Source organism: Eptesicus fuscus, chromosome 13, assembly GCF_027574615.1.
Source record: "Eptesicus fuscus isolate TK198812 chromosome 13, DD_ASM_mEF_20220401, whole genome shotgun sequence".
NCBI lineage: Eukaryota > Metazoa > Chordata > Mammalia > Chiroptera > Vespertilionidae > Eptesicus > Eptesicus fuscus.
In genome coordinates this window covers 13,223,159-13,248,869 of record NC_072485.1, presented here as the reverse complement: position 1 = coordinate 13,248,869, position 25,711 = coordinate 13,223,159, and the positions used below count along the sequence as shown (strand labels likewise).

The window sequence follows — 25,711 nt, the reverse complement described above, 5'->3', positions numbered from 1 at the left end:
CGACCCTCCTCAGTGCACACGGCCGACGACCACCCCGCGGCCCCACGTGGCCGCCGGGAGAGAGCCGGGGGCGGGATGGCGGGGCACAGGCACCGCCCCGCCCGGGGCGCGCCCCGCCCCGCCCCGCCTGTGCCCGCCTCCGCTCGCGGCGCTCCCCGCCCCTCCCCGCCGCCGCCGCCGCCGCCGAGCTGGACGCAGCGGCCCGGGACCATGGGCCGCCTCCCGCGGGCCCTGCTGCTGCCGCTGCAGCTCGCCCTGCTCGTGGCCGCGGGGGCCCCCGAGGCGCCGGTGAGCGCGCCGCGGAGCCTGGTGTGGGGCCCCGGGCTGCAGGCGGGCGTCGTTCTGCCCGTCCGCTATTTCTATCTGCAGGCCGTCAGCGCCGAGGGCCAAAACCTCACTCGCTCGCCCGCAGGTAGCGTCCCGCCGCGGGCCTCCCTCGCCCCGCCGCCCGCTCCCCTGCCGCGTCCCCGCCGCGCGCCCCCGTCGCGACCGCGCCCCTCGGGAGCCCGCCCGCCGCCTGCGTGGCTCCACTCCCCTGGCGCTCGCCTTCCTCGGTCTGGTCACGGCTCCGCCTTGCGATTCAAAACGGGGAGGGTCGCAGTGGAATGAATGAATGAATGCATGCATGCATGCATGAATGAATGAATGAATGAACCCTGAGGGTCCTTCCTCCATTAAAGCGCTGGGACTGACGTTGCCAGTGCGCGGGGCCCCAGGCGCTAATGAAGGCAGAGTAAGTCACCCGCGGAGACCGCCTTTCCACCTCGGACTAGTGGGAACTGTTGCATCACGTAGGGAGTGCCTTCAAGTATTGAGTCATCAGGCCCCCGAATCGCGGGGGTTCCATGGCCGGGGCCGGATGGGTTTAGAAACTGTTACCTCCTACACAAAGGGAACGCAGGCCAGATCGGTAGGCAGAAAGAAGGCAGTTTTGCATGCTAGGTGTTGGCTTTCCTACAGGTTTGAGTTCTTGAAAGCAGATGGCAGGAATTAGAGAAACTCGGTAGAACTCAGGAGGTGTTCCCACTCCCGAGGGAGGACCTTGTCCTGAATCCCTGTGCCCAGCTGTCCTCCCACGTTCTCCTTCACATCTTACCTTTGCAACTTACTACAACTAGTCCTGCTGGTTTCAAGTTGTTACCAGTCAGGATTTGCTACTTTAAGTCTCCTTTATGTTCAGCCAATTGGCACCCTGTTTGACCAACAAAGAATCAGTCAGAATTACCCAGTGCCGCTCCTTCCACTGCCAGTGGAAAACGAGGACTACTTATTTTAGTTTCAGAAAGACTTTCCGTGGGCCTAAGAATCAGGAGAAAATATTCTTAAACCCAGATTCAAAGACTTTCGCTATGCGGTGTATTTTTCTTCCTGATAGTTTCTTTATTTTCTAAAATTAATTTTATATTGCTATATGGTGGTGGAAAGAAAAGAAGGTGGAAAACTAAAAAAAATTAATTTCTACATGAAAAAAAGAAAAATTACATGATCCAAAATGAAATACTGCTGATCTTACTATTAATGAAAGAGCTGTAAATTCAAAAAAATTCCATTTCTTCTTCTAAAAATATTGGCAGTTTTCTAAAAGTTAGTAATACTCAAAGCTGTTAAGGGAGCAGTGAGTTACTCAGTGACCTTCATCCTCTGCTAATGGAGCCCAAATTGGTCAAGCATTTCTGGAAAGTAATTGCCCAAATGTAGCAATTCTTAAACCTTTACAAACCTAATGTATCAAAAAAAAAATGATTTTCAACAGTTAGAAAATGTCATTTGTAAATGTCACTTACAAAAAATGCCTTTGCCCTTTAATCTGGTGGTCTGGTTCCTAGGTATCTGTCCTGAGATAATGATCAGAATGTAATCAAATATTTTTATATACAAGGATATTCTTGCAGCATTATAATTGTTTATTATAGTAAGTTTATTATTATTATTATTATTGTAAGTTTAAGTAGCCAACTATAAGGTAATTGCTAAATAAAGTATGACATATGCATGTGGTGGGATATTTGACAGCCATTAAAAGTAATGTTTTGCCAAAGGGCTGTTGGAAGAGGGAAACGGGAAGTTGTTGAATCGGTACAGAGTTTCAGTTTGAAAAAGGTCTAGAGATTTATTGCACAACAATGTGCATATATTTAATGCTACTGAACTATACACTTAAATGGTTACGCTGGCTGGGTAGCTCCGTTGGTTGGAGTATCCTTAGGTACACCAAAAGGTTGTGGGTTTGATTCCCGGTCAGGGCACATACCTAGATTGCCAGTTCAACACCCGAGCCAGGGCGAGTACAGGAGCAACCAACTGATGTTTCTCTCTCCCATTCCCCCTCTTTTCTCTCTCTCTAAAATCAATAAACATACACACCGATGAGGATCAACAAATTGGTTAAACTCTGGCTGGTGTGCTCAATGGTTAGAGCATCGGCCCACGCAAGGAGGAGGTCTCAGGTCAATTCCTGGTTAAGGGCACGTATCTGGGTTGCAGGTTTGATCCCCGGCCCTGGTCAGGGCATATACTAGAGGCAACCCATCAATGTGTCTCTCTTACATTAATGTCTCTCTCTCTCCTTCCTCCCTCCCTCTCTCTCCCTCTACCTCCCTCCCTTCCACTCTCTCTAAAAATCAGTGGGAAAAATATCCTCAGGTGAGGATTAAAAAAACAGTTAAGATGGCCAAATTTATTTTACTTTTTTTTCACCATTTTAAAAAAAATTTGAAGTAACTTATTAAAAGACTAGAGGCCCGTGCACTTGGGGAAAAGGGGCCCTCAGCCCAACCTGTGCCCTCTCGCAGTCCAGTCCGGGAGCCCTCAGGGGATGTCCCGGAGGAAGGAGGGGCTCCCGCCACCGCCACTGCACTCACCAGCTGTGAGCCCGGCTTCTGGCTGAGTGGCACTCCCCTTGTGGGAGTGCACTGACCACCAGGGGGAAGCTCTGCATTGAGCATCTGCCCCCTGGTGGTCAGTGTATGTTATAGCAACCAGTTGTTCCACCGTTTTTTTGCATATTAGCCTTTTATTATATTGGATTATTTAATAACTAAGGGCCCAGTGCACAAATTCGTGCACCTTGAAAGGAACTGTGGGCCTCGAGGCTGCAGTAGGCACCGGGCAGGTCTCAGCCCATCCTCTGTGCCCCGGCCCAGCCCCTCCCACCACGGCTCCCTGTCCCCTGTCTGCTGGCAGCCCCGCTCCCGCTGCTGCCGAGCAATTGGGGCCGGCACCAGCAGTGGGTGCGAGCAGCGGCTGCTGTCCCAATTGCCCCTCAGGAGCAGGGGGAGGTGGAGAAGCCCTCAGTGGCAATCAGAGCTGGCAGCCGCTGCTCACACCCACTGATGGCACCGAGCGATCGAGACTGGGGCCAGGCACCAGCAGCCAGTGCAAGCAGTGGCTCCAGCACTGGCTGCAGGTGCGAGTGGGGCCGGCACCAGCAGCAGGTGTGAGCGGAGCTGGTGCTGGCAGCAGGTGCAAGCACTGGGTGGGACCGTGGTGCGCAGGAGCAAAGAATTTTCAGTAACCAACAGAGGCTTGCCCCGATGGCAGTGACCAGCGCCCCACCTTGGTCTGGCGCCCCCGCACATCCCACCGTGGCCGACGCCCACCATGTTCCACGCACGCCCCCTGGTGGTCAGCGCACATCATAGCGACTGGTTCGATTGTTCCGTTGTTCCATCATTCAGTCTATTTGCATATTAGCCTTTTATGATATAGGATGCTTATATTTGGTTAAGGCTGGGATGAATAGGAAAGAAACTATGTAGTTTCATTCTAATTTTGTAATCAGTAAATTAACCTGTACCTCACTCATTAGGCCATCAGTGGTTATAGCAAGAGAGTAAGGAAATTCCTAAGAAAATTTTCTCCCAAAATGGTTATATTGTGTTTAGTCAGGAAAAAGTTTTAAGAAAGAAAGAAAAAAAAAGACTTTCACCAAGTCTTTTCAGACCACCTCACTTTCATTCCCTTAGACTCTGCTTGTTTCCTTTCATGCCACTTGATTCCTACCTTCCATTCAAAAGGCTGTCCTATAGTCTGAAAAACAAACCCACCAGTTTCTCACATCTTCTGCCACCATCATTCATTTGTAAGTTCTGAAATTTTTTCTTCTCCCAGAACTTATTTGAAAAGAAGCAATATTTCCACAAGCTCTAGATGGTCTTACATGACTTACCAAGATTCCTTTATTACTGTAATTATCGCTCTCATTTAATAGTGTCTGAATACCATTGTTATGTGGCATATCTTCAAGTACAGAGATAGCAAACATGTTGTGAACTTGAATGGTCTAAATCTGGAGATCTCAAACTGGAGTCCCCAGACAGAAATTAGGGGGTCTACGACCTTGGACGGGGAAAAGGACCTATCTATATCTTGATTTCACTAACCTCTGACTTAAACTGAATATTTCCTTCTATTGTGAATGTAGGCAGAACCTACTGATATTTTTATATTCCAAGCATCTAGCACAGTGCCTGGCAGAGATTCTCAGTAAATATTATAGGAGAAGAGAAAGAAGGGGTAGAGGGAGGGTGGTTAGAATATGTGAGATGGTAGGATACAAGTGCCCTTGACCTGTGAATAAGGTGGGAGTTAGGGGTGCTGACCTCCAGTGTAATCAAAAATCCATGTATAACTTTTGACAACCCCAAAACTTAACTATAGTGTTTTTCCATGTCACAGGGGATTGGTTCCAGGACACTCACAGATATCAAATTTCACAGGTGCTCAAATTCCTTATATAAAATGGCATAAAACAATGCATACAGTTAGCCCTCCACATCCATGGGGGGTGGGGGGGAGGGAGGGCAATTGTGTATTTATTGAAAAAAATCCGTGTATACGTGGACTCATGCCGTTCAAGCTCAGGTTGTTCCAAGGTCAACTGTATTCATTTTCCACTCAGTCCTCTCCTGCCTTCATCAGTAACGACATCACTATAAAATAGTCTTACCTCCTAGTTGTGTAGCACTTTACTTTTTAAACTTGCTCTATTTAATTTGTTCTCCTAAATTGTCTTGTGATATGGGAAGGATAGATAGTCTTTTCACTTTACATATAAGAAACCGAGGATCAGTGACGCTAACATGCCTTGCCCATGGCCCCACAGCTACTGAATGTCAGAGCCAGCTGTGGAATACCTACTTCAATGCGCTTTCCCTTTCATCAAATCACCATAATATAGTTGCCCGTCAGCCAGACACTTTTGGAGGATTCCATGTGGCCTCAAGGCAAAACCAGTTGGCCCTCTGGGACTCTATTCCCTTGGTCATGTGGCTCAACACTTTTGTTGCAGCTGCTGAGACCCTTAATAGACTTCCTAAACAGTGGGGTGGGGGTTGAGGGCTGGCGATAACTCCATTCAGCCAGGAGTGCCAGAGGTTATTCCTCCAACTTGGAATTCTGCGAACCTGTATGCTAACATTACACAGTGTGACCAGGGGGATTCAGGATGGGCTGTGAAAGAAGAAGGATTCAGGCTGTGTTCAAACGTTGGCTCAGTTACTCCTATGTATGTGACCTTGGGTGAGTTACTTAACTTCTTCAAGGAAGCCGTGGTTTCCTGGTCTGTAAAATGACGGTGACAATACCTACCTTACAAGTTCTTGTAGAAAATAAATAAGATAGGCAATGCATTGTGAAAACCTCAAGCTCATGGACTGGTTAAGTGAATTTTTTTTTTAATGTTTTTTATTTCTTTCCAAATCAAAAGTCTTCAGAATTTCTGATTCTAATGATGTAAGGCTTTGATACTGCCAACCTCTTTTTGTTTACACAGTCACTGCATTCTCAATCTATTAGCTTTTGAATTTGTGGAGTAGAAAAACTCAAGCTGAGCTTCATTTCTGTTCCATTATATCAGCCACAGGCAGATGAGAATCCACATTCCTTCCTTTTGAAGCAATTTGCGATTACTTCTTCTCATTTTCTCTTTTATGAGATTGGAATTGCTTATTTCTATTTGATCATTATTATTTTGCATTGAATCTAACATTAGTTTCATGCCAACAATGACACAGGCATGAAAGATTCCTACAAAAGTAGCCAAAAAAATCACACAGTCACTACTATGCTTGTCTAATATTTGTTTTGTTTATTAAAATCATAAATTTATGGAGAGCAGGACTATCTGGTCAGGAGATAAGAAGACTTCTGTACTGTTTCTAGTCTGGGAGGAATAATGGAAATGGCTCTCTGGTCCCCAGGCTCTGCCTTCCTGGTCTTCAGTCTACTTGCCTTTCTGGAACTAAGTGGGAAATAACACAGATCAGTAGCTTATGTGTTTCGTTAAGCATTTCAGCTAACCAGCCAACATTTTAAGTAATTTCACATTATATTATTACCTTTCTTTTACAACCACCCCCTCTATTTATCTATTATAGGTCATTTCTTCTGGCAGATGTCTGTCATAATTTTGTCACATTTATTTCAAATATCTAAAAATGTATGTGCTTGGTACTTAATTATCTAATAGCAAGATGTCAGATACAACATTACTGTGACTAAATTGAAGAGACTGAGAAACATTTCTCCTGACACAGAAGGAAAAAAATAAAACTGGTGAAGACCAACAGAAAATAGAAAAATCACTTGCTACATTTAGAAACTAAAAGGAGGAGATACAAACTTTTTCAGTAATTTAAAAAATATATACAAGGGAGGGCAAAAGTTGGTTTACAGTGGGGAGTATGTGAAACATATAATTTATTTTTTATTATTTACTAATTACTGTATTATTTGTTATGAACAACTGTAAACCTACTTTTTCCCACCCCTGTATTAAATATGCTTAATTTCATAATGAGGGATATGAGATGAAAGAATACTTTGGTCACAACTTACTGTTTGTTAGGCTGTGGATTTCAGAGGGTTCACCACTTTTTAAATATGATTAACTGTGGTTAGGACACTAATTGATCTTTATTCTTTTTTTTTTTTTTTTTAATTCTCACTTGAGGATTTTTTTCCATTGATTTAGAGAGAGTGAAAGGGAGAGGAAGGGGAGAGAGAGGAACATTGACATGAGAGAGACACATCTATTGATTGTTTTTTTTTACTTGGGGGATTGAACCTGCAACGGAGGTACATGCCCTTGACCTGGAATCGAACCCACAACCTTTCAGTCCACAGGCCAATGCCCTAACCACTGAGCAACCAGCCAGGGCAGATCTTGATTCTTAAAGCTCCTGAGGATCAGATCTGCACTGAATGCAAATACACCCTCTGCCCTCTCTGAAGAAAAAGGTCTCAGCATTCATACCTGGGCCACAGTAACATGAATCACAGCATCTTTATGTCAAAGCCTCAAAGTTAGCTATATCCTGCCAAAGAGAAGGGGGGTTTCTAAGTAGAACAGAAATTTTGGAGTTATAAGAGGTATTAGATCATCCTTGCATAACTGTTTCATTTCAACCTGAGGAAACGAGCTTAGAGAAGTACACTCTAGTAGTTACAAAGGTGTGTGAGTGTGTGTGTGTGTGTGTGTGTGTGTGCACATGTGTGTATTTGTGCATGGTCGTGTAACTCTCTATACTCTCTCTCTACTTAAAGAAATGGGCTTAGACATATAGCTTGAAATTTGGGTTAGCAAAAGGAAAACTTCCTCAGAAATGAGGGTTATTTCATATTATAATGGTTTACAAAGAAAGCTTGTGTATGTCTTAAAAGGAAAAGTTGGATTGCCTTCGAGTTCTGTTATTTTATGATTCACAGATTTTTAACTACCTGGGCTTTTACCTACCCAAAAGAGAAAAGATCAAATAGGCAAAAAGTTCATCTCTTCCTTGCTTTTTTATGAATTAATTTTGTTCATTCAATAAATCTTTATTTGAATGACTAATGAATCAATGTTGAGTCAGGTCCCTGATTTGAAGACATAAACCAGAATAGTTTCTGGCCTCAAGGATCTTTCAAACTAAAATGATTTTTTTTTAGCATTGATATTAGAAAAATAAGAAGCTTCTGTGTAGAGACAGCTATCCACTAATTGTTACAACAAAGCAACTGTGAAGTAGTAGAGTTATTTATATATTTTTTTCTTTCAGGTCAAGCACAATTTAAAGTAGTAATCAAATCTCTTTCACCTAAAGAGTTAGTCCGGATTCATGTCCCAAAACCTTTGGACAGGAATGATGGAACATTTTTGATCAGGTATAGGATGTATGAATCTGTCAATGAAGGGCTGAAGATAGAGGTCCTTTATGGTGATGAACATGTTGCCCAGTCTCCCTATATTTTGAAAGGTAAGTGATTATTACATAATTTAGAACCAGCCTCATGTGTAGATTTCATGCCTTTCAGAATGAGTTATGAAGACCTTGAAGCCATATGGCACAAAGTAAAGCTCAATGTAACTTGAAATTTTAAGGGAAGCTCAATTTAACTTGAAATTTTGAAGGAAAGAAAAACTGAGTAACTTAAAGAGATATAAGTGATAATAATAATAATAAATATTGTATATTTAGCTAGGTAGTTCCATTTCCAGTACTCTTCATTCTTCGCATAAGGTAAGTTGCATTACCTCCATCAACCATTTATAACTCACTAGGAATTTACCAGCTAATTGGCCGAGAGTACTAGTATATTGGGAGAGATGGTGTGCTATACTAGGTTATCTAGGGGGGATGCAAAAAGGAGACAGAAAATAGGAGCGCAGGACTCTGACATAACTACTTTCACCACTGTTGTGTTTAGGGCAGATTTTTCCTGATAATCTTAGAATTCACCAAGAAGTCATCCCACGCTCACAACAGGGGCAGAAACAACGGCTTGCCTTGCGCTCCTTGATGAAGTGCGTGTTTTGCCTTCCCTAGGACCCATATACCACGAGTACTGTGAGTGTCCAGAAGAGGATCCCCAGGCTTGGCAGCAAACTCTTTCTTGTCCAACCAAAGAACCACAGATTGCCAAAGATTTTGCTTCCTTTCCCAGCATTAATCTCCAGCAGATGCTACACGAAGTTCCAAAACGGTTTGGGGAAGAGAGGGGAGCCATTGTCCACTACACGGTTCTCAATAACCACGTCTACCGGAGGCCTTTAGGGAAATACACGGACTTCAAAATGTTCTCGGATGAGATCTTGCTATCACTGGCAAGAAAGGTACGAGAACGAATTCATTGATTTTAAAAACAGTATAATTTAAGTGCTTAGTTGTAACATGTAAATGCTTAGGAGAATAATGGCAAAGGACGGAACTGGACTCCAGGCTTGGGAATGTGCACGTGAGGTGTCCACCGCCCGCGTGTCTGTAAGTTCTCCATGTCTATTTACACTAAATGGCTTCACCCTCCATCCCAAACAAGTAGGGCACAGGGTACTCCCAAGGTTTCTGTGAACTCTCAGACATTTGTAGCCTCCAGGCCACTGCCGGAAGTTCTCCACTCCTGCTGAATATTCCTTCCGTTCAGGTTTCACTTTCTGCAGCTGTTTTCTTCTTGTCACCTCAGAATGACTTGAATTTAGAACACAGCTTCCTTGTTGTACCCTAAACACCTCTGAAAGATACTGTGTATGGCACATTTTGTTGAAGGGTGGAGTCACAGAGAAAGGTTATTTTGTACCCATACATAGTAAAATCAATCAATCAATCAATAAACAAAAACCTTTAAAAATAGGTATCCCTGTACTTTCAGTCAACCACCTCCTGCTCCAAATCCTCTATTTAGCCCTTCTTTCCCCATTTGCAAAACTCTTAAGTAGAGTAATTCAAAGTGATTTTTGTTCTATTTCCCTGACCATGTAGAGTAAGAGGTGAAGATGGGCAATTTGACGTTTCTCACCCAGAAAGACCATCGAGGTAGTTTTCTAAACCGAAAGCCAACTTTCTTGATATGAGTTGTATAATTTCCCACGCATACTGAATGTGTGGCTGCAATCATTTCTTATTTTGACTAGCAGTTGCCTCCCTTCTCCCCACCAGTCCACAATATGAACATACGGGCAATTGATCCTAAAGGTGGTGCTTTCTTCCTGGCTGCCACCAGACACCCTGCCCTATCTTCCCATATCTTGTATGCAGGTTGTTCTTAACTAGGAATAATTTTGCCCTCAGAGAACATTTGACAATGTCTAGAGACATTTTTTGTTGTCACCACTGGAGGGTTGCTATTAGCATCTGGTGGGTAGAGGCTAGGGGTGCTGCTAAACATCCTACAGTGCACAGGACAGCCCCCCCCCCCCCCCCCCCAGCAAATAATTACCCACAACTAAATGTCCATAGTGCTGAGATTGAGAAACTCTGCTCTGTAGTGAGGACTCCTGATCTGGGGTTTATTAATGAGCTTATAAATTACTTGTGCCCCAGTGCATGGATTCGTGCACATTGAAAGGAAATTAATTAGAAGGTGGCCAGCAGGGCGGGACTGGGCAAGACAGGCCAGACACACCCTGGAACCAACCTCCTGCGGTCCCTCCCCAGCTGGCTGCACCTGGGGTGGCGCCGTGGCTCAAAGGGTGTCTGCAGAGTGAGCACGGGGTCCTTCTGGCACATAAGGTCCCTTGGCCTGACTTGGCAGGGATCAGGTCGAAACCAGCTCTCCGACATCCTCCGAAGGGTCCTGGATTGTGAGAGGGCAGTTCTCGGGTGATATATCCCAGAATTGGGCTCCCTTCTCTCTGATTCTGGGTGCGTCACCCTAGAACCCAAGTCACCGCAGCTTGGCAGCTCCTGTGTTGAGTGTCTGCCCCCTGGTTGTCATTGCATGTCATAGCTACCGGTTGGACAGTCGCTTAGCCTTTTATATATATAGATATGAGAAAAGCAATAGGGTGAATAGTCACATCCCTTGACCTTCTGTTTTGTTCCAGGTTCTTTGCCCAGTGACTGGGAAGAAATCTAAGATAAATGAGTCTCACCTCTGGTCTTAGAGCTCCTCATTCTCGTGGGACTTGTTTTTGTGATTTGGAAGTGAGGGTAGGATGTGAATACAAACTAACAATTGTACCACAACATGACAGGCCTGAGAGAAAAATAGGTACCAGGTTAAAATCCTGGGAGGGTGAGTCATAGTGGAGGTAACACTAGCTCTGGATGAGAAAGGAGAGTGCCAAGTGAATAAGTAGGACAGTGATGGCGAACCTATGACATGCGTGTCAGCACTGACACATGTAGCCATTTCTGATGACACGCGGCCGCTGAGGCGGCCGCATGCCGAGGATGAAATAACGTGTTTTTTTCAAAGTGACACACTACCCGAGTTATGCTCAGTTTTTTGCCGAAGTTTGACACACCAAGCTCAAAAGGTTGCCCATCACTGAAGTAGGAGAAGAACATTCCGGCCAAAGAGAATTACATATTAAAGTGGGTGGTATTCAGAGAGTAGCCTAAAGTTTACTGGCACATAAGCAGATAGAAGATGAGGCTCAAAGGTAATAGTAGGACCTTGAGTTCTAACCAGAGAGCTTAGACCTTGTCCTGAAGGCTTAAGGTTCTGTTAAGTCTGGTAGTAACATTAACTTTGGTTTTAGAAAGTTGGGCAGCAATGTGGAAAACATAATAGAGTGGGGAGAGTCTAGCACCAGAACAATGTAGGCAGGAGATGATAAAGACATTGGCCGCGGAGGTGGAGATGGAGTAGCAGATTCCAGAATCAAAGGTAGATGCGATAAAGAGGTTTGATAGAGAAGGAAAACAAGGGCTTGAGTCTAACTTGGTAGATTCTCACTTAGGCAGCTGCCAGAAAGAAAGCCACTCATTCATACCCATCTGTACAATTTCAACTTCTACTACAGACCAATTTAAAATGTCACCCCTGAACAGAGGTACCTGACTCCTGGTTAAGGGAATTGACTCTGTATTATCCTCATCCTTGATTCTCTGATACTACTGATGACTGAGGCATTCTTTTCTCTTTTGCTGCTTCCCCCATGTGTTCCATTTTCAGATGTTCCATTTTATCAGAAACTAGAGGCCCGGTGCATGAAATTCGTGCACTGGGGTGTGTGTCCCTCAGCCCAGCCTGCACCCTCTCCAATCTGGGACCCCTCAAAGGATGTCCCACTGCCTGTTTAGGCCCGATTCCAGTAGGATCCTATGGGATCGGGCTTAAATGGGCAGTCGGACATCCCTCTCACAATCCAGGACTGCTGGCTCCCCACTGTTCGTCTGCCTGCCTTCCTGATTGCCCCTAACCGCTTCTGCCTGCCAGCCTGATCACCCCCTAACCACTCCCCTGCCAGCCTGATTGATGCCTAACTGCTCCCCTGCCAGCCTGATTGCCCTTAATTGCCCTCCTCTGCAGGCCTGGTCACCCCTAACTGCCCTCCCCTGCAGGCCTGGTCCCCCCCAATGCTCTCCCCTGCAGGCTTGGGTCCCCCCCAACTGCCCTTCCCTACAGGCCCAGTCGTCCCCAACTTCCCTCCTCTGCTAGCCTGGTCACCCCTAACTGCCTTCCCCTGCAGGCTTGATCGTGCCCAATTGCCCTTCCCTGCTGGCCTGATCACTCACAACTGCCCTCCCCTCCTGGCCTGATCCCTCCCAACTGCCCTCCCCTGCTGGCCATCTTGTGGTGGCCATCTTGTGTCCACATGGGGGCAGGATCTTTGACCACATGGGGGAAGCCATCTTGTGTGTTGGAGTGATGGTCAACTTGCATATTACTCTTTTATTAGATAGGATATTTAAGAAAGCCAAAGAACTAAAACATTTAGTACCAAACATGGAGGTCTTCTCAGCACTGATGTTTATTTTTTTGTTTATTTAGGTCCTTCTCCCAGATTTAGAATTTTATATTAATCTTGGAGATTGGCCTTTGGAACACCGAAAAGTCAATGAAACGCCTGGCCCTTTACCTATCATTTCATGGTGTGGCTCTCTGGATTCCCGAGATATTATCCTTCCGACGTATGACATTACTCACTCCACACTTGAAGCAATGAGAGGTGTTACAAATGATCTCCTCTCTATTCAGGGAAATACAGGTAAATTCAAGTTCATTATCTAAGAAAAAGCTTAGAAATAAAAAAGGGTGAAGGGGATGTTTAGTCAAGGAGAGTATATGTATATATATTTAAATAACCATTTTTCTTATTTTATAACCAAGAAAAAAGAGAAATAGCACCCTATACACCAAAGAGGTTTCTTTAGGATTCTTCTAACCCAAAAATGAAAGGTACATGAGCTGGGCTAGTAATGTGCAAACCTATCAGAGCTGAGTCTCTTTTGAGTTGGTCACTTATAACTACTATTTGAGCATACATATTTGGTAAAATTATCACTGAATTCTGACACCAATGCCTTTATATTGCTAGATGAAGTAAGAGATACTTTTGAAAAGTATAAAATTACATGTATGAGAATATGATGGCAGTATAATTTGGATATTATTACCTCCAATACTGTATCTAAAAATTCTTCCCTTTCCTCTTTCTGCTTCTCTTGATTCTTTAAAATCTGAATTCCTTTCCCCTTTTTAATGGCCTTAAGTTTATGGCACAACACACCTTTTCATTAAACTGAACTCCCTTAGTCGAAGAAAGCCTGCCCTCTCTTTATAGCCTCTTTCTGTTTGTTGTGGATTGGTGGACTGATTTTATAGATGAGACCAGAGACTCCTTGTAAACCATCTAAAGATGATGTGAAAGGAAAACTGACCTACATTTATTTGATAACAGTGCATTTCTGAGAAGTGTGCTAACATAGTAGTAAGTTTGATCCTCTCCAATTTCTGTGTCTTATGATTTATCCCTTAGAACACTGACAGGTGTTAACTAATGACCTCTCTTTAGAATAATAGAAATATATTTAAATTAATTCTTCCAGAATATTTCCCTACCAGGAAAGAGAATATAAGTATATGTATACCTGTGTATATGTATAACTGTGTATATGTATATGTATATATATATATACACATAACAGCATATTAGCAAAAGTCTTCCATGTATTCAGAAGTGCTGTGCTCATAATTTTGAGCAAGCTAAGGATTAATGATGCGTGGGTGTTACTTAGTTACATAGTTTGTTCTGGTCACCTTATCTACGGACAAAAGCTGGCTCATTTTGTACTATGAAGCACAGAAGATGGAAAAAGTGCCCTGTTACTCGGTAGTTAGAGCATTGGCCTGCATGCCAAAGGGTCTTGGGTTCGATTCCCAGTCAAGGACACTTACCTAGGTTGCAGGTCCGATTCCCAGTCCCAGTTAGGGCGAGTGTGGGAGGCCACCAATTGATCTGTCTCTCTCAAATCAGTGTTTCTCTCTTCTCTTCTTCTCCTTCTCCTTCTCCCCCTCCTCCTCCTCCTCCTCCTTCTCCTCCTCCTTCTCCTCCTTCTCCTTCTCCTTCTCCTTCCTCCTCTCCTCCTCCTTCCTTCTCCTTCTCCTTCTCCTTCTCCTTCTCCTTCTTCTCCTTCTCCTTCTCCTTCTTCTTCTTCTTCTTCTCTCTCCTTCTTCTCTCTCTTCTCTCTTCTCTCTCTCTCTCTCTCTCTCTCTCTCTCTCTCTCTCTTCTCTCTCTCTCTCTCTCTCCTCTTTCTCTCCCCTTCCTTACCTCCCTTCCACTCTCTAAAAAAAAACAATGGAAAAAATATCCTCAAGTAAGGATTAACAAAAACAAACAAAAAAGATGGAAGAAGCTAATGCCTTGGTGAACAGGCCAAGTCGATGAATCTCTCTTTGCTTTGAACTTGGTCCAGTAATATTTTGTAGATTTTCTAATGTTGCACGACAGAAACTCCAACATTTGAGTGAGCTCTCCCTAGCAGACAAAGAAATGAAATTAGAGCATTCTCATCCCATAATGTTTGAAAATAGCATTTACTTTTAGAACAGGTGTGGGGAACGTCCAGCCAGAGGGTGGTATAAGGCCCACAAAATCATGTGATCTGGCCCTGCCAAGGCATTAGGGGTGAGTTAATTAAATGTTTGACCAAATACAGCAGGCTCATTTTTAAGCTGATAATTTTGTATGGCCTGTGAAGGATGTTATAATATCCCAGTGGCCGCTGGCAGAAAATGGTTCCCCACCCCTGCTTTAGAAGACGTGGTGATGACAAAAGAGCTTTAACATCTTAGATGACAATGTTAGATTAAAGATGATTACGTTTACCACATAAAAGTTTTAAATATATAACCTTTTTTTTTTTTATATGGTCTCTACCTTCTAGGGCCTTCCTGGATCAATAAGACGGAGAAGGCGTTCTTCAGAGGGAGGGACAGCCGGGAGGAGCGGCTCCAGCTGGTGCAGCTGGCCAAGGAAAACCCACAGCTGCTGGATGCGGGGATCACGGGGTACTTCTTCTTCCAAGAGAAAGAAAAAGAGCTTGGAAAGGCTAAATTGATCGGTTTCTTTGATTTCTTTAAGGTATGCATTTAATTCTTCCTGGGTGGGTGTGAAGGGATAAATTTGTGAATAGCTGGGCTGGGGCCAGTTTCTCCTGTCCTGTGAGCTGGCACACCCTTTCTTACCAGGCATAGGAATTACAACACTCCTGGTTTCCTGTTGTTAATTTTGTCTACCAAACTACTCAGAACTATACTTAATACTCAAAATATAGCACAAGGATTAACCTGGAGTTTGGGTGCATTTCTTTGTGTGTGTGTGTGTGTGTGTGTGTGTGTGTGTGTGTGTGTGTGTTTTTTAATAAACTGGATATATAAATGTCTTCTACATAAATGGTATCAAATGCCTTTGTAATCTGATAAAGTATAAATTCCATATTAGTAACATAGGAGCTAGAGTTGAGGTTGAGTCCTGCCTCTGCCGCTAACCGTGGGGCCTTCATGTCTTGCTGCCGCTGCCCTGTGAACACAGGTGCTGCTGCCTCGCCCCTCAGCGCATTGTCCTGAGTTCAGAGGAGACAGAGGTGTGAACAGTGTGACAAAACCTGACTGGCTAGTAAACTCCTTAGTATCGATTACTTAAGACAAATTTATTTACTAAATTTCTGAGTATATCCTGTTCATCTCGGTGTCATATAATTATGAGAACAAAGTATTTGGACTCAGAGAATAGAGGTTTATAAATTTCTCTGAATATTAGTTTTCTCACTTAAAAATATATATTTTTATTCATGTCAGAGAGGAAGGGAGAGGGAGAGAGAGATAGAAACATCAATGATGAGAGAGAATCATGGATTGGCTGCCTCCTGCACGCCCCACACTGGGGATAGAGCCTGCAACTGGGCATGTGCCCTGACTGGGAATCAAACCGTGACCTCTTGGCCCATAGCTCGATGCTCAACCACTGAACCATGCTGGCCCGGTTCGTTTTCTCATTTATAAAAAAAAAGGGGGGGGGATGCTAATACCTGCTTTACATTATTATAATTAAATGAAGTTTACTGTCCATGAAAAGTGATTTTGAAATGTAAAGCAAAGTTTATTTAGCCAACAGATATGAAAACAGAGCACGCACTGTGTCACCAATATCACACAAGTCCTTGAACTTCCCCAGGTTCCTGTATCCTCAACTCTAAAACTGAACTTTGATATACTGCCTTCCTTTTTAAAGAAAAATATATGTTTTTTTTTATTGATTTCAGAGAGAGGAAGGGAGAGAGAGACACACACACACACATCAATGATGAGAAAGAATCATTGATCAGCTGCCTTCTGCATGCCCCCTGCTGGGGATTGAGCCTGAACCCCAGGTATGTGTCCTGACCTCCTGGTTCATGGGTCAACGCTCAACCATTGAGCCATACCGGCCAGGCCCCTTTTTAAAAATATATGTTTTTTTTTTTTATTGATTTTTATAGAGAGAAAAAGGAAGAGGGATAGAGAGATAGAAACATCAATGAGAGAGAAACTTCAGCAATCGGCTGCCTCCTGCATGCCCCCTACTAGGGATCGAGCCCGCAACCCGGGCATGTGCCCTGACTGGGAATCTAACAGTGATCTCTTGGTTCTTGGGTCAATGTCAACCACTGAGCCACACCAGCCAGGCTATTGCCTTTCTTTTTCATGGGTATAAAAAATAAAAAAAATAATGTATAAGTAAAATTTTAAATGGTTATCAATATTCAGTTTAGTAAATATAAAACCTTTGAGAATAGTTTTCCTACCTTGTTACAGAAATATGAATTCTTCATTATATAGACATCATTGACCACATGGGGACAGCTATATTGTGTGTTGCAGTGATGATCAATCTGCACATTACTCTTTTATTATAGGATAGAGGCCTGGTACTGGGGGCCAGCTGGTTTGCCCTGAAGGGCGTCCCGGATCAGGTGGGGGTTCCCTTGGGGTGTGGGGCGGCCTGAGCGAGGGGCCTGTGGTGGTTTGCAGGCTGGCCACACCCCCTTGCAACCCAAGCAGAGGCCCTGGATCTGGAATTTATTTTCCTTCTAAATTGAAACTTTGTAGCCTTGAGCAGAGCCAAGCCTGCAGCTCCCTCCATGGCGGCAGCCATTTTTGTGGCAGTTAATTCACCTTCTACAATTGAAACTTTGTAGCCTTAAGTGGGTGAGCCTGGCCAGGGTGTGAGGAAAGCTTTGCTTCCCCTGTTGCCGGCGGCAACCCTGGCCTGCTCTCTCCATTCTGCCGCCATTTGTTTGATTTGTTTACCTTCTATAATAGGAAGGGAGAGCGATAGAAACATCAATGATGAGAGAGAAACTTCATCAGTTGGCTTCCTCCTGCATGCCCCGCACTGGGGATCGAGCCCACAACCCAGGCATGTGCCCTGATGGGGAATTAACCGTGACCTCCTATCTCATAGGTCGACCCTCAACCACAGAGCCATGTCGGCTGGGCTGCATTGTATTTCTTAAAATTGACCTGCTAATGGCTGCTTATGATTTTAACACAGAAAATATGAGTTACAAAATAAAATATAAACCTGTTAAACAATAAAGTTAGGAAGTGGAAATGAATTCCTTTATGTTTAGTATTACAGTGTTGATGAGAAGCATAAGTGAAGCAAATGTTAAAATGTTTGTTTATGTTTGTTTTAATCTTTTAGTACAAGTATCAAGTGAACGTGGATGGGACCGTGGCTGCTTACAGATATCCGTATCTCATGCTGGGTGACAGTCTGGTTCTGAAGCAGGACTCCCCATATTATGAACATTTTTATATGGCACTACAGCCTTGGAAACATTATGTACCAATTAAAAGAAATCTTGCTGATTTACTAGAGAAAGTTAAATGGGCCAAGGTACACTTTCTGAATTTTAGTTTCTTTAGGCAATAACAAATTCACCAGAATTAGTTCCAGGAATTCCTTCATAACACAATTTAATTTGACATAATTTAGTCAAAGAAATATTTTCTGAAGTTTTTGTTCTCTTGAAATAGCTGAAGAACCAGTATCGTTATCACTTGGTATGCCCTCTATCAACATTTTTGAGGATTTTTATATTTGAAGTCCAGTGTTTTATAGCATATATATCTTTCTCATGGAATCACTATTTGTGCATATACACTACACAAGCAAAAATACTCCAAATGCAAGTTACAGCTAGAAAAGACCAGGTGACAGTGCTTTGTGCACAAGAAAACATTTAAGTCAACATGTTGCTCCTTTTTTCCCTCAGAAAAAGGCCCAGGGTCATAATGAAGGCATGATATACAACACCCCAAGAATCACAAGTCTCCCATAAAATAAGAATTATTTTTCAAAGGAAAAGTATTAAAAAGTGATTGTGTTTTATTATGAAACTATAAAAATGTACCCTTTTATTATAAGACTTTACTGTTTCTGAGAAGCAGTATTTGGTTAGGGAAATAGCTGGGTGCCTGAGGCAGAATAATTATTGTGACCCTTTATAAAGAGTCAGAATTACTTGCAAATGGCTTTTCCTATGGGCAGCATGGTAGAATATTAGCTATTTTCCCAAAATATAATCAGGAATGCTGACTCTTCCTGCAACTGAAGGGACAGCCTGTGGGTACTGGTGACTAAATTTTCATTACAACAGCAATATAGTCTTTCATTGGTAACATTTAATAAGAAATTTGGGACTCTGATTGCATATTTAAATGGAGCTTTTAAGAGATGTTATAACATGAAAACTGACTCATTCTATTCTAGCTTGTATTTTAATATCAAACAGAGACGGCTAGAATGGGGGAACAGATGATGAGCCCTAAACTTCCTGGGTATCTAGGGAAGTACCAACGTAGTCACAGTAGAAGCTGCATGTGGGGTGTTGCACTTTGTGGGGCGGGGGCAGGGAGGGGCTGTTCGTGGGCCTGTGGAATGGGGTACAAACATGCACGATCATTTCCACATATCAGCGATGTCTAGGAGAGCACTTTGTCCATGTCCATAGCCTCGTTCTTAAGTTATAGTTTCACCATGATCCATCTCTCCCATGCACTTCATATCCAACCCCACATGTGTCCTAGCTCACACTCACTTTTAGCTTTGTCTGTGGGTCACAGGAGTGATTTTCATTCATTGTTTCTTTTTACACCTCTCAGGAAAATGATGAAGAAGCCAAGAGGATTGCAAAAGAAGGGCAGTTGACTGCCAGGGACTTGCTACAGCCACACAGGCTTTACTGCTACTATTACAGAGTACTGCAGGTCAGTGCAGGGTATCTGTCCTGCGGAGTCATGCTTGGCCTGAGTGCCTCGCTTTTGGGGGAGCGGCGGGTGGAGGGGGAGAGAAGGGGGGCTTCTGAGATTGAGCTCGTGGACTCTGGTTAAGCCGAGGACCAGCCTAAAGGAGAAAGAGTACTAAGTCTCTTGGTAGCCAACATATTTTATCTCCATTCAGTATTACAAAAACTATGCTTACAGCCTCACAAAAATAGATGAACAGCTCCTACTATCTTGTCTGTCAGTGCCTTGTTTTTTTTTTTCCTTTTTTTACTAAATGCCTTAGGGCCGTGGTCGGCAGACTGCGGCTTTCGAGCCGCATGAAGCTCTTTGGCCCCTTGAGTGTGGCTCTTCCACAAAATACCACGGCCTGGGTGAGTCTTTTTTGAAGAAGTGGCATTAGAAGAAGTTTAAGTTTAAAAAATTAGGCTCTCAAAAGAAATTTCAGTCGTTGTACTGTTGATATATGGCTCTGTTGACTAATGAGTTTGCCGACCACTGCCTTAGGGGAATTCATCATCTAGAAAATTAGAGGGTTAGAGTAGAGGTCATCAACATCTCTTCCCACTCAAAATGTCCACCTCCTTGTTCTTCCTGCTACTTAAGAGTCCTGCTTTGGCTATCATAGTATAGGATGGAAAGCAAATATTTAGCTTCCTACATAAAACAAACAAATGAAAAATACTTATAATAGTACTAACACCTTAGGGCTAAATAATGATGTACTGTACAAATGTTTATTGGGAATCCAAGGATTAATTCTTGTGTACTAAAATCTAGCCAGGAAGAAAAATATTAAGAACATATGTTCTTGTTTTTAACCTAAACTTATTTTTCCTGTGAGCAGAAAAAAAAGTAAATTTCCTCAGATGCTTGTTGATACCAGATGCTTTGTGGGGAGGTGGGGCTGTTAGTGGGCCTGTGGAATAGGGTACAAACATGCATGATCACAGAAAAATTTAAAGGATGAATTACACCGTTTACCAGAAACAACCTTTCCCTTAGAAGAGTTCTGTTCCCTTTGCTGGGCTGGTAGGCGTTTCCCTCCCTACAGTATTAATTAGGTCATGTGTTCACGTCAGTATTTTGTTGGATTTGGCCCTGGACCAGGAGTGTCCAGCTCAATGTACTTGAAACCACTGAACGGAAATATGCAATTTTTAGGAATATTTGTCAGTGGCCAAAGTGGAGGGACATTTCACAGGCCTGTCACCATTTACAAAACATGCATGACTACAGGCCTAAAGGAGAGATAGGTGAAAGCACCAAGTTTATTTTGAGATGCTTACCATCTAATTTGAATATTCAGTAAAGTTAATTATTCACTGATCCGTGGAGGATAAATGCTAATTGGTACTGTTGTTTCAAGAACACTTGGCATGCCATCCTTTTTGTAGAGGCTTCCTGCCTACACATAAAATTGTGGATTAGGGTCCCTTGTTAGATTATGAAATATTACACTAGCCCCTACAAGAACTAAAGTGAAAAAATGGAACATTAGGACTGGAATAACCAGTCCAAATCAGACCTTTGGTTGGCAGCAACTAGAAATGACAGTGTGATTGGGAAGGAATAGGGGGAATGAAGTGTGGACTAATCGTTTCGTTGCCTTCAAAAACACATTTCAGAATTACGCTGAGCGCCAGTCCAGCAAACCCGAAATACGTGATGGGATGGAACTTGTTCCTCAGCCAGATGATAACACATCCATCTGCCAGTGCCAGGGGAAGAGCCCTTCAAGAGAAGAACTTTAAGTCAGCCCGGATTTACACTCCTTTGTAGGCCGGCTGCGTCTTCAATGGAAGCATCCAGACAGAATCTAAGCTACGAAGAACACAGCTTGCCAAAATATAAATCACTCTCTAGGAATACGCGTACATCATATTTATTGGTTTGGTTTTTTTTAATCCATTGTTCACTTTTGCTCTTCCATTTCCAGTTATGAAGGAAAAATATTTGTGCAGGGTTTTGTTTTTTTTACCCCCCCCCACCACACAATTTCTCCTTCTACAAGCTGCTTTTGACATTCAGTAATAGTAAGCCTCCTCTTGAGTCTGATAAGAATAAGGAAGAAGAGGATTACTCTGTTATGAATGGTAGCTGGGATTCTGTGGTGGAGAATAATTTTTTAAAAGCTCACTCATAACTTTTTAGCTGAGTTTTACCAAAACCTGAGATAAAAATAAGGAGAAAGTGCCTTAAGCTAGTAGTTTCCAATTTATCACAGTTATTAAAATAGATAAATGCCCACAATAGGACCATTCATTATTTATATACTAGAGGCCCAATGCACAAAGATTCGTGCAAGAATAGGCCTTCATTCCCCTGGCTGCTGGGACCCACTCTGGCCACCGCCTTCTGCCTTCACTCTGGCCTGGAGCCATCTTTGCCTTCATGTGCTGCCCAGAGGCCCGGAGTGGCTGAGGCGGGGCGGAATGCAAGCATCCTGGCCTGGCCGCCGCCATCTTTGTCACATCAATTTGCATATTCTCTCCTTATTGGCTGTGGGCACTGCCATCTTTGTCACAAAGTGACAGTCAATTTGCATATTCCGTCTTTATTAGATAGGATTGAATAAAGGTAACTGCAGTCAGGTGGGGATCTATAATTCTTTTTAATATTTTAAAGGGATATTTGAAAACCTCTGCAACAAGCTGCAAGAAGCCTGGTATCTTGGGATTCACAAAGGCAAGCATCCATTCCTCACTGCACCCCTCCTCCATTTCATTGGGTTGCATTGCTAAGATTAAACAAATGGACATTTCCTCTGCCTTTAGGGTCCAAACTTAAGACTTACAGCCCAAAAGTTCATTGCACACTCCTTGTAATACCAGTTCAAGGTTGAGTTAGCTGAAGAACCACACTCCAAAAAACAAGAACTATCCACACTCCCAATCTTAAAATATTTACTCCCCTAATTGAAATATTTACCTAATCTGGAAAACAATGTAACCACTTTAAAGTAGTCATATCTATTCTTTTTTGAAAATCAATAAGAATTTTTCTTAACGAGAAAAGAGCAAAACCACATTTAGGAACAATGTAATCAAAGCCAAGTATCCATGGAAAACCCTAATACTCAAGTTTTCCAAATGCACAAGTGCACGGTATAAAGTAAAGGGCAAGCTGTAGGGAGACCAGATCTTAATGAATCTGTGTCATTGATATATGGTACATGGAGTTTGGGCTCCTCAAAGCTGAGATTATAGAAAGTTTGCCCTCCCTCCTATCTCCCTGTCCTCCAAACCCAGGTCCTTTTTGATGACTAATGATATTTTGTTAGAAACATCTTAAGTTTTTAAAATGTATGTCACCTGCCGCCAAACAGTTAAAGTTGAGTTGAGATAACCCAGGCAGCTTCTGGCTGTGGAACAACAAGGATGTGCTTAAGAAATTAAGTGAAGCCCCTGGAAAAATTCCACTGGAAGGAAGCAGCCTTCATTTAATCCTCCATAGTACCAACTCAGTCATGGCTTTAAAAAGAGTGAGTTTAAATGGCTTCCTGGTTTGTTGACATGAATATAATTCGGTAAAAATGGGATTACTAAAACCATGATATTTTTCCTTCTTAGTTCACACATTACCCATGATTTCCATTAGTCATTTTTAATACTTTGGTTTTCATGAAAAATATCTGATCTTTAAAAGGAGGAAAGGGATGTAAGAATATGCAAGTGAATATAACAACTGTATTTGTCTAAATAAGCTATCAACATTTGTTGCAGTCTTGTTTTTATTAATAAAATGTTGGAAACATCTTAAATAGCCATCATTAGGGAATTGGCTAAATAGATATTGATACATAAAAGAATACAGTACAAGCAAGAATAAAGTAGCTCTAAATGCACTATTATGAAAGATTTCCATAACAGTGTTCAGGGTTTTAAAAAAAAAAAAGCAAGTTTTTTTCCAGAACAACATGTATAATGCGAAACCATTTATATAAACAAAACAAAAATATATCCATGTGGTTGAAAGTTTGAAAGGATATTCATTAATATCTGAGGAGGGGATAGAGAAAGGGAATTTTTACTTTTTGCTTTATACCTGTGTGATATTTAAAATGTTTTTACTGTAAGTGTGAATCAGACTGTAAAATCAAGACAAATGCAAACCTAGCAAAAGACAATAAATGCACAAAAGATATACATAGGAAAAATGGATATTTATATTTTCTATTATGCTGTTTTTAAATCTATGTTTAGAATTTTATATCATGGGATATATTACATATACTTTTTTAATAAAGTAAATTTTGTAAATAAAATTTTGAAAAAGGTATTTTTTTTAAAGAGATTGTAACCACCTGGGATATTTGTAACTGGGTTGGTCTAACTTTAATTTCATTAAGTCTTCATGAATAAATGGACCAAAATGTCTATCACCACCTCTCAATCCCTAATAAGTAGAAATCTAATGCTAGAGGAAAAGATAACACAGGGATGGGCAAAAGTAGGTTTATAGTTGTGAGTACAAGACAGTTTATTCTTTTTTTATTTAATTTTATTGATTTTTTTTCAGAGAAGAAGGGAGAGGGATAGAGAGCTAGAAACATCGATGAGAGAGAAACATCGATCAGCTGCCTCTTGCACACCCCCTACTGGGGATGTGCCTGCAACCAAAGTACATGCCCCTGACTGGAATCGAACCTGGGACCCTTCAGTCGGCAGGCTGATGCTCTATCCACTGAGCCAAACCAGCCAGGGCGACAGTTTATTCTTATATTATTACTTACTAGAGGCCTGGTGCACGAAATTTGTGCATGGGTTGGGGCGTCTCTCAGCCCGGCCTGCACCCTCTCGCAATCCAGGACCCCTTGGGGGATGTCCAATTGCTGGTTTAGCCCAATCCCTGCCTAAACTGGCAGTCAGACATCCCTCTCACAATCCGGAACCACTGGCTCCTAACCGCTCCCCTGCCTGCCTGCCAGCCTCATTGCCCCTAACCACTCTGCCTGCCTGCCTCATCGCCCCTAACTCCTCTTTGCCTGATCTAATTAGTCAGAAATAGCATTTGACACTGTCCTGAACTAGAGATTGAGAGGTGTAGAGGATCTACCTAATACATAGTCACAAACCCAAACGGGCAGCCAAAATGAGGAGACAAAGAAACAACCCCCAAGTGAAAGAATAAGAGAATCCTCTAGAAGAAGAGATAAATGAAACAAACAGAAGAAATTTATCTAAAACAGAGTTCAGAGTAATGATGGCAAAGATGCTCAACAGCATGAAAAAAGATATAGTAACTATGAAAACAGAAATAAAGAATGATATAGCACAGATAACACACTGGAAGGAATACACAGCAAATTAGAGGAAGCTGAGGATCAAATCAGTGCATTAGAAGAAAGGGTTGAAAAAAATCACTCAATCAGAAAACCAAAAAGTAAAAACAATTAAGAACCAGGAGGACAGCTTAAGAGAACTGTGGGACAACATGAAATGTAACAATATTAGAATAGCAGGTGTGCCTGAAGAGGCAGAAAGGGAGAAGGGGATAGAGAATGTGTGTGAAGAAATAATGGCAGAAAACTTCCCCAACCTGGCAAAGGAAACAGTTATACAAGTCCAGGAGGCACAGAGAACCACAAGCAGGAGAACCCAAACAGGCCCACACCCAGACACATCATACTTAAAATGCCCAAAATTAAAAACAAAGAGAGAATTTTAAAGGCAACAAGAGAAAAGAAAACTGTTACCTACAAAGGAACCCCAATAAAGCTGACACCTGATTTCTCATCAGAAACTCTATAGGCCAGAAGGGAATGGCATGAAGTACTCAAGATAATGGAAAGCATGGATCTGAAACCAAGATTACTATATCCAGAAAGGCTGTCATTCAAAATAAACAGCCCAATAAAGAGCTTCCCAGACCAAAAAAAAAAAAAAAAAAGGCTAAAGGAGTACATCACCACCAGCCAGCATTACAAGAAATGCTAAAGGGACTGCTATAATGAGAAGAAGAAATAGAGAAAGAGACCTAGGTGTAAAGAATTAAAATGGCAATAAGTAAATACTCATCAATAATAACCATAAATGTAAATGGATTAAATGCTTCAATCAAAAGGCATAAGGTAGCTGAATGGATATAAAAAAACATGACCCAATTATATGCTGTCTACAAGAGACCCACCTCAGAACAAAAGACACACACAGGATGAGAGTGAAGGGATGGAAAAAAATTTCCCATGCAAATGGAAAAGAAAAAAAGCTGGAGTAGCAATACTCATATTCA

At 42.5% G+C, this 25,711-nt stretch overlaps 1 protein-coding gene across 3 annotated transcripts; it reads left to right on the top strand.

The window, feature by feature from the left end:
* Positions 1–177: 177 nt before the first annotated feature.
* On the top strand, positions 178–23,847 carry POGLUT3 (protein O-glucosyltransferase 3). 3 transcript variants are annotated; one of them, XM_054724734.1, is made up of 8 exons: positions 178–412; positions 8,040–8,237; positions 8,808–9,094; positions 12,697–12,913; positions 15,094–15,290; positions 17,895–18,089; positions 19,358–19,462; positions 21,106–23,847. In XM_054724734.1, the coding sequence occupies exons 1-8, from the start codon at positions 211–213 to the stop codon at positions 21,229–21,231; spliced, it is 1,527 nt and encodes a 508-aa protein (XP_054580709.1). In that variant the 5' UTR covers positions 178–210; the 3' UTR covers positions 21,232–23,847. The 3 variants fall into 3 exon arrangements, with proteins under 3 accessions (XP_054580709.1, XP_054580711.1, XP_054580710.1); XM_054724736.1 differs by having other exon boundaries at positions 257–288; XM_054724735.1 differs by lacking the exon at positions 178–412 and having other exon boundaries at positions 8,177–8,237; positions 8,926–9,094.
* Positions 23,848–25,711: the final 1,864 nt, after the last annotated feature.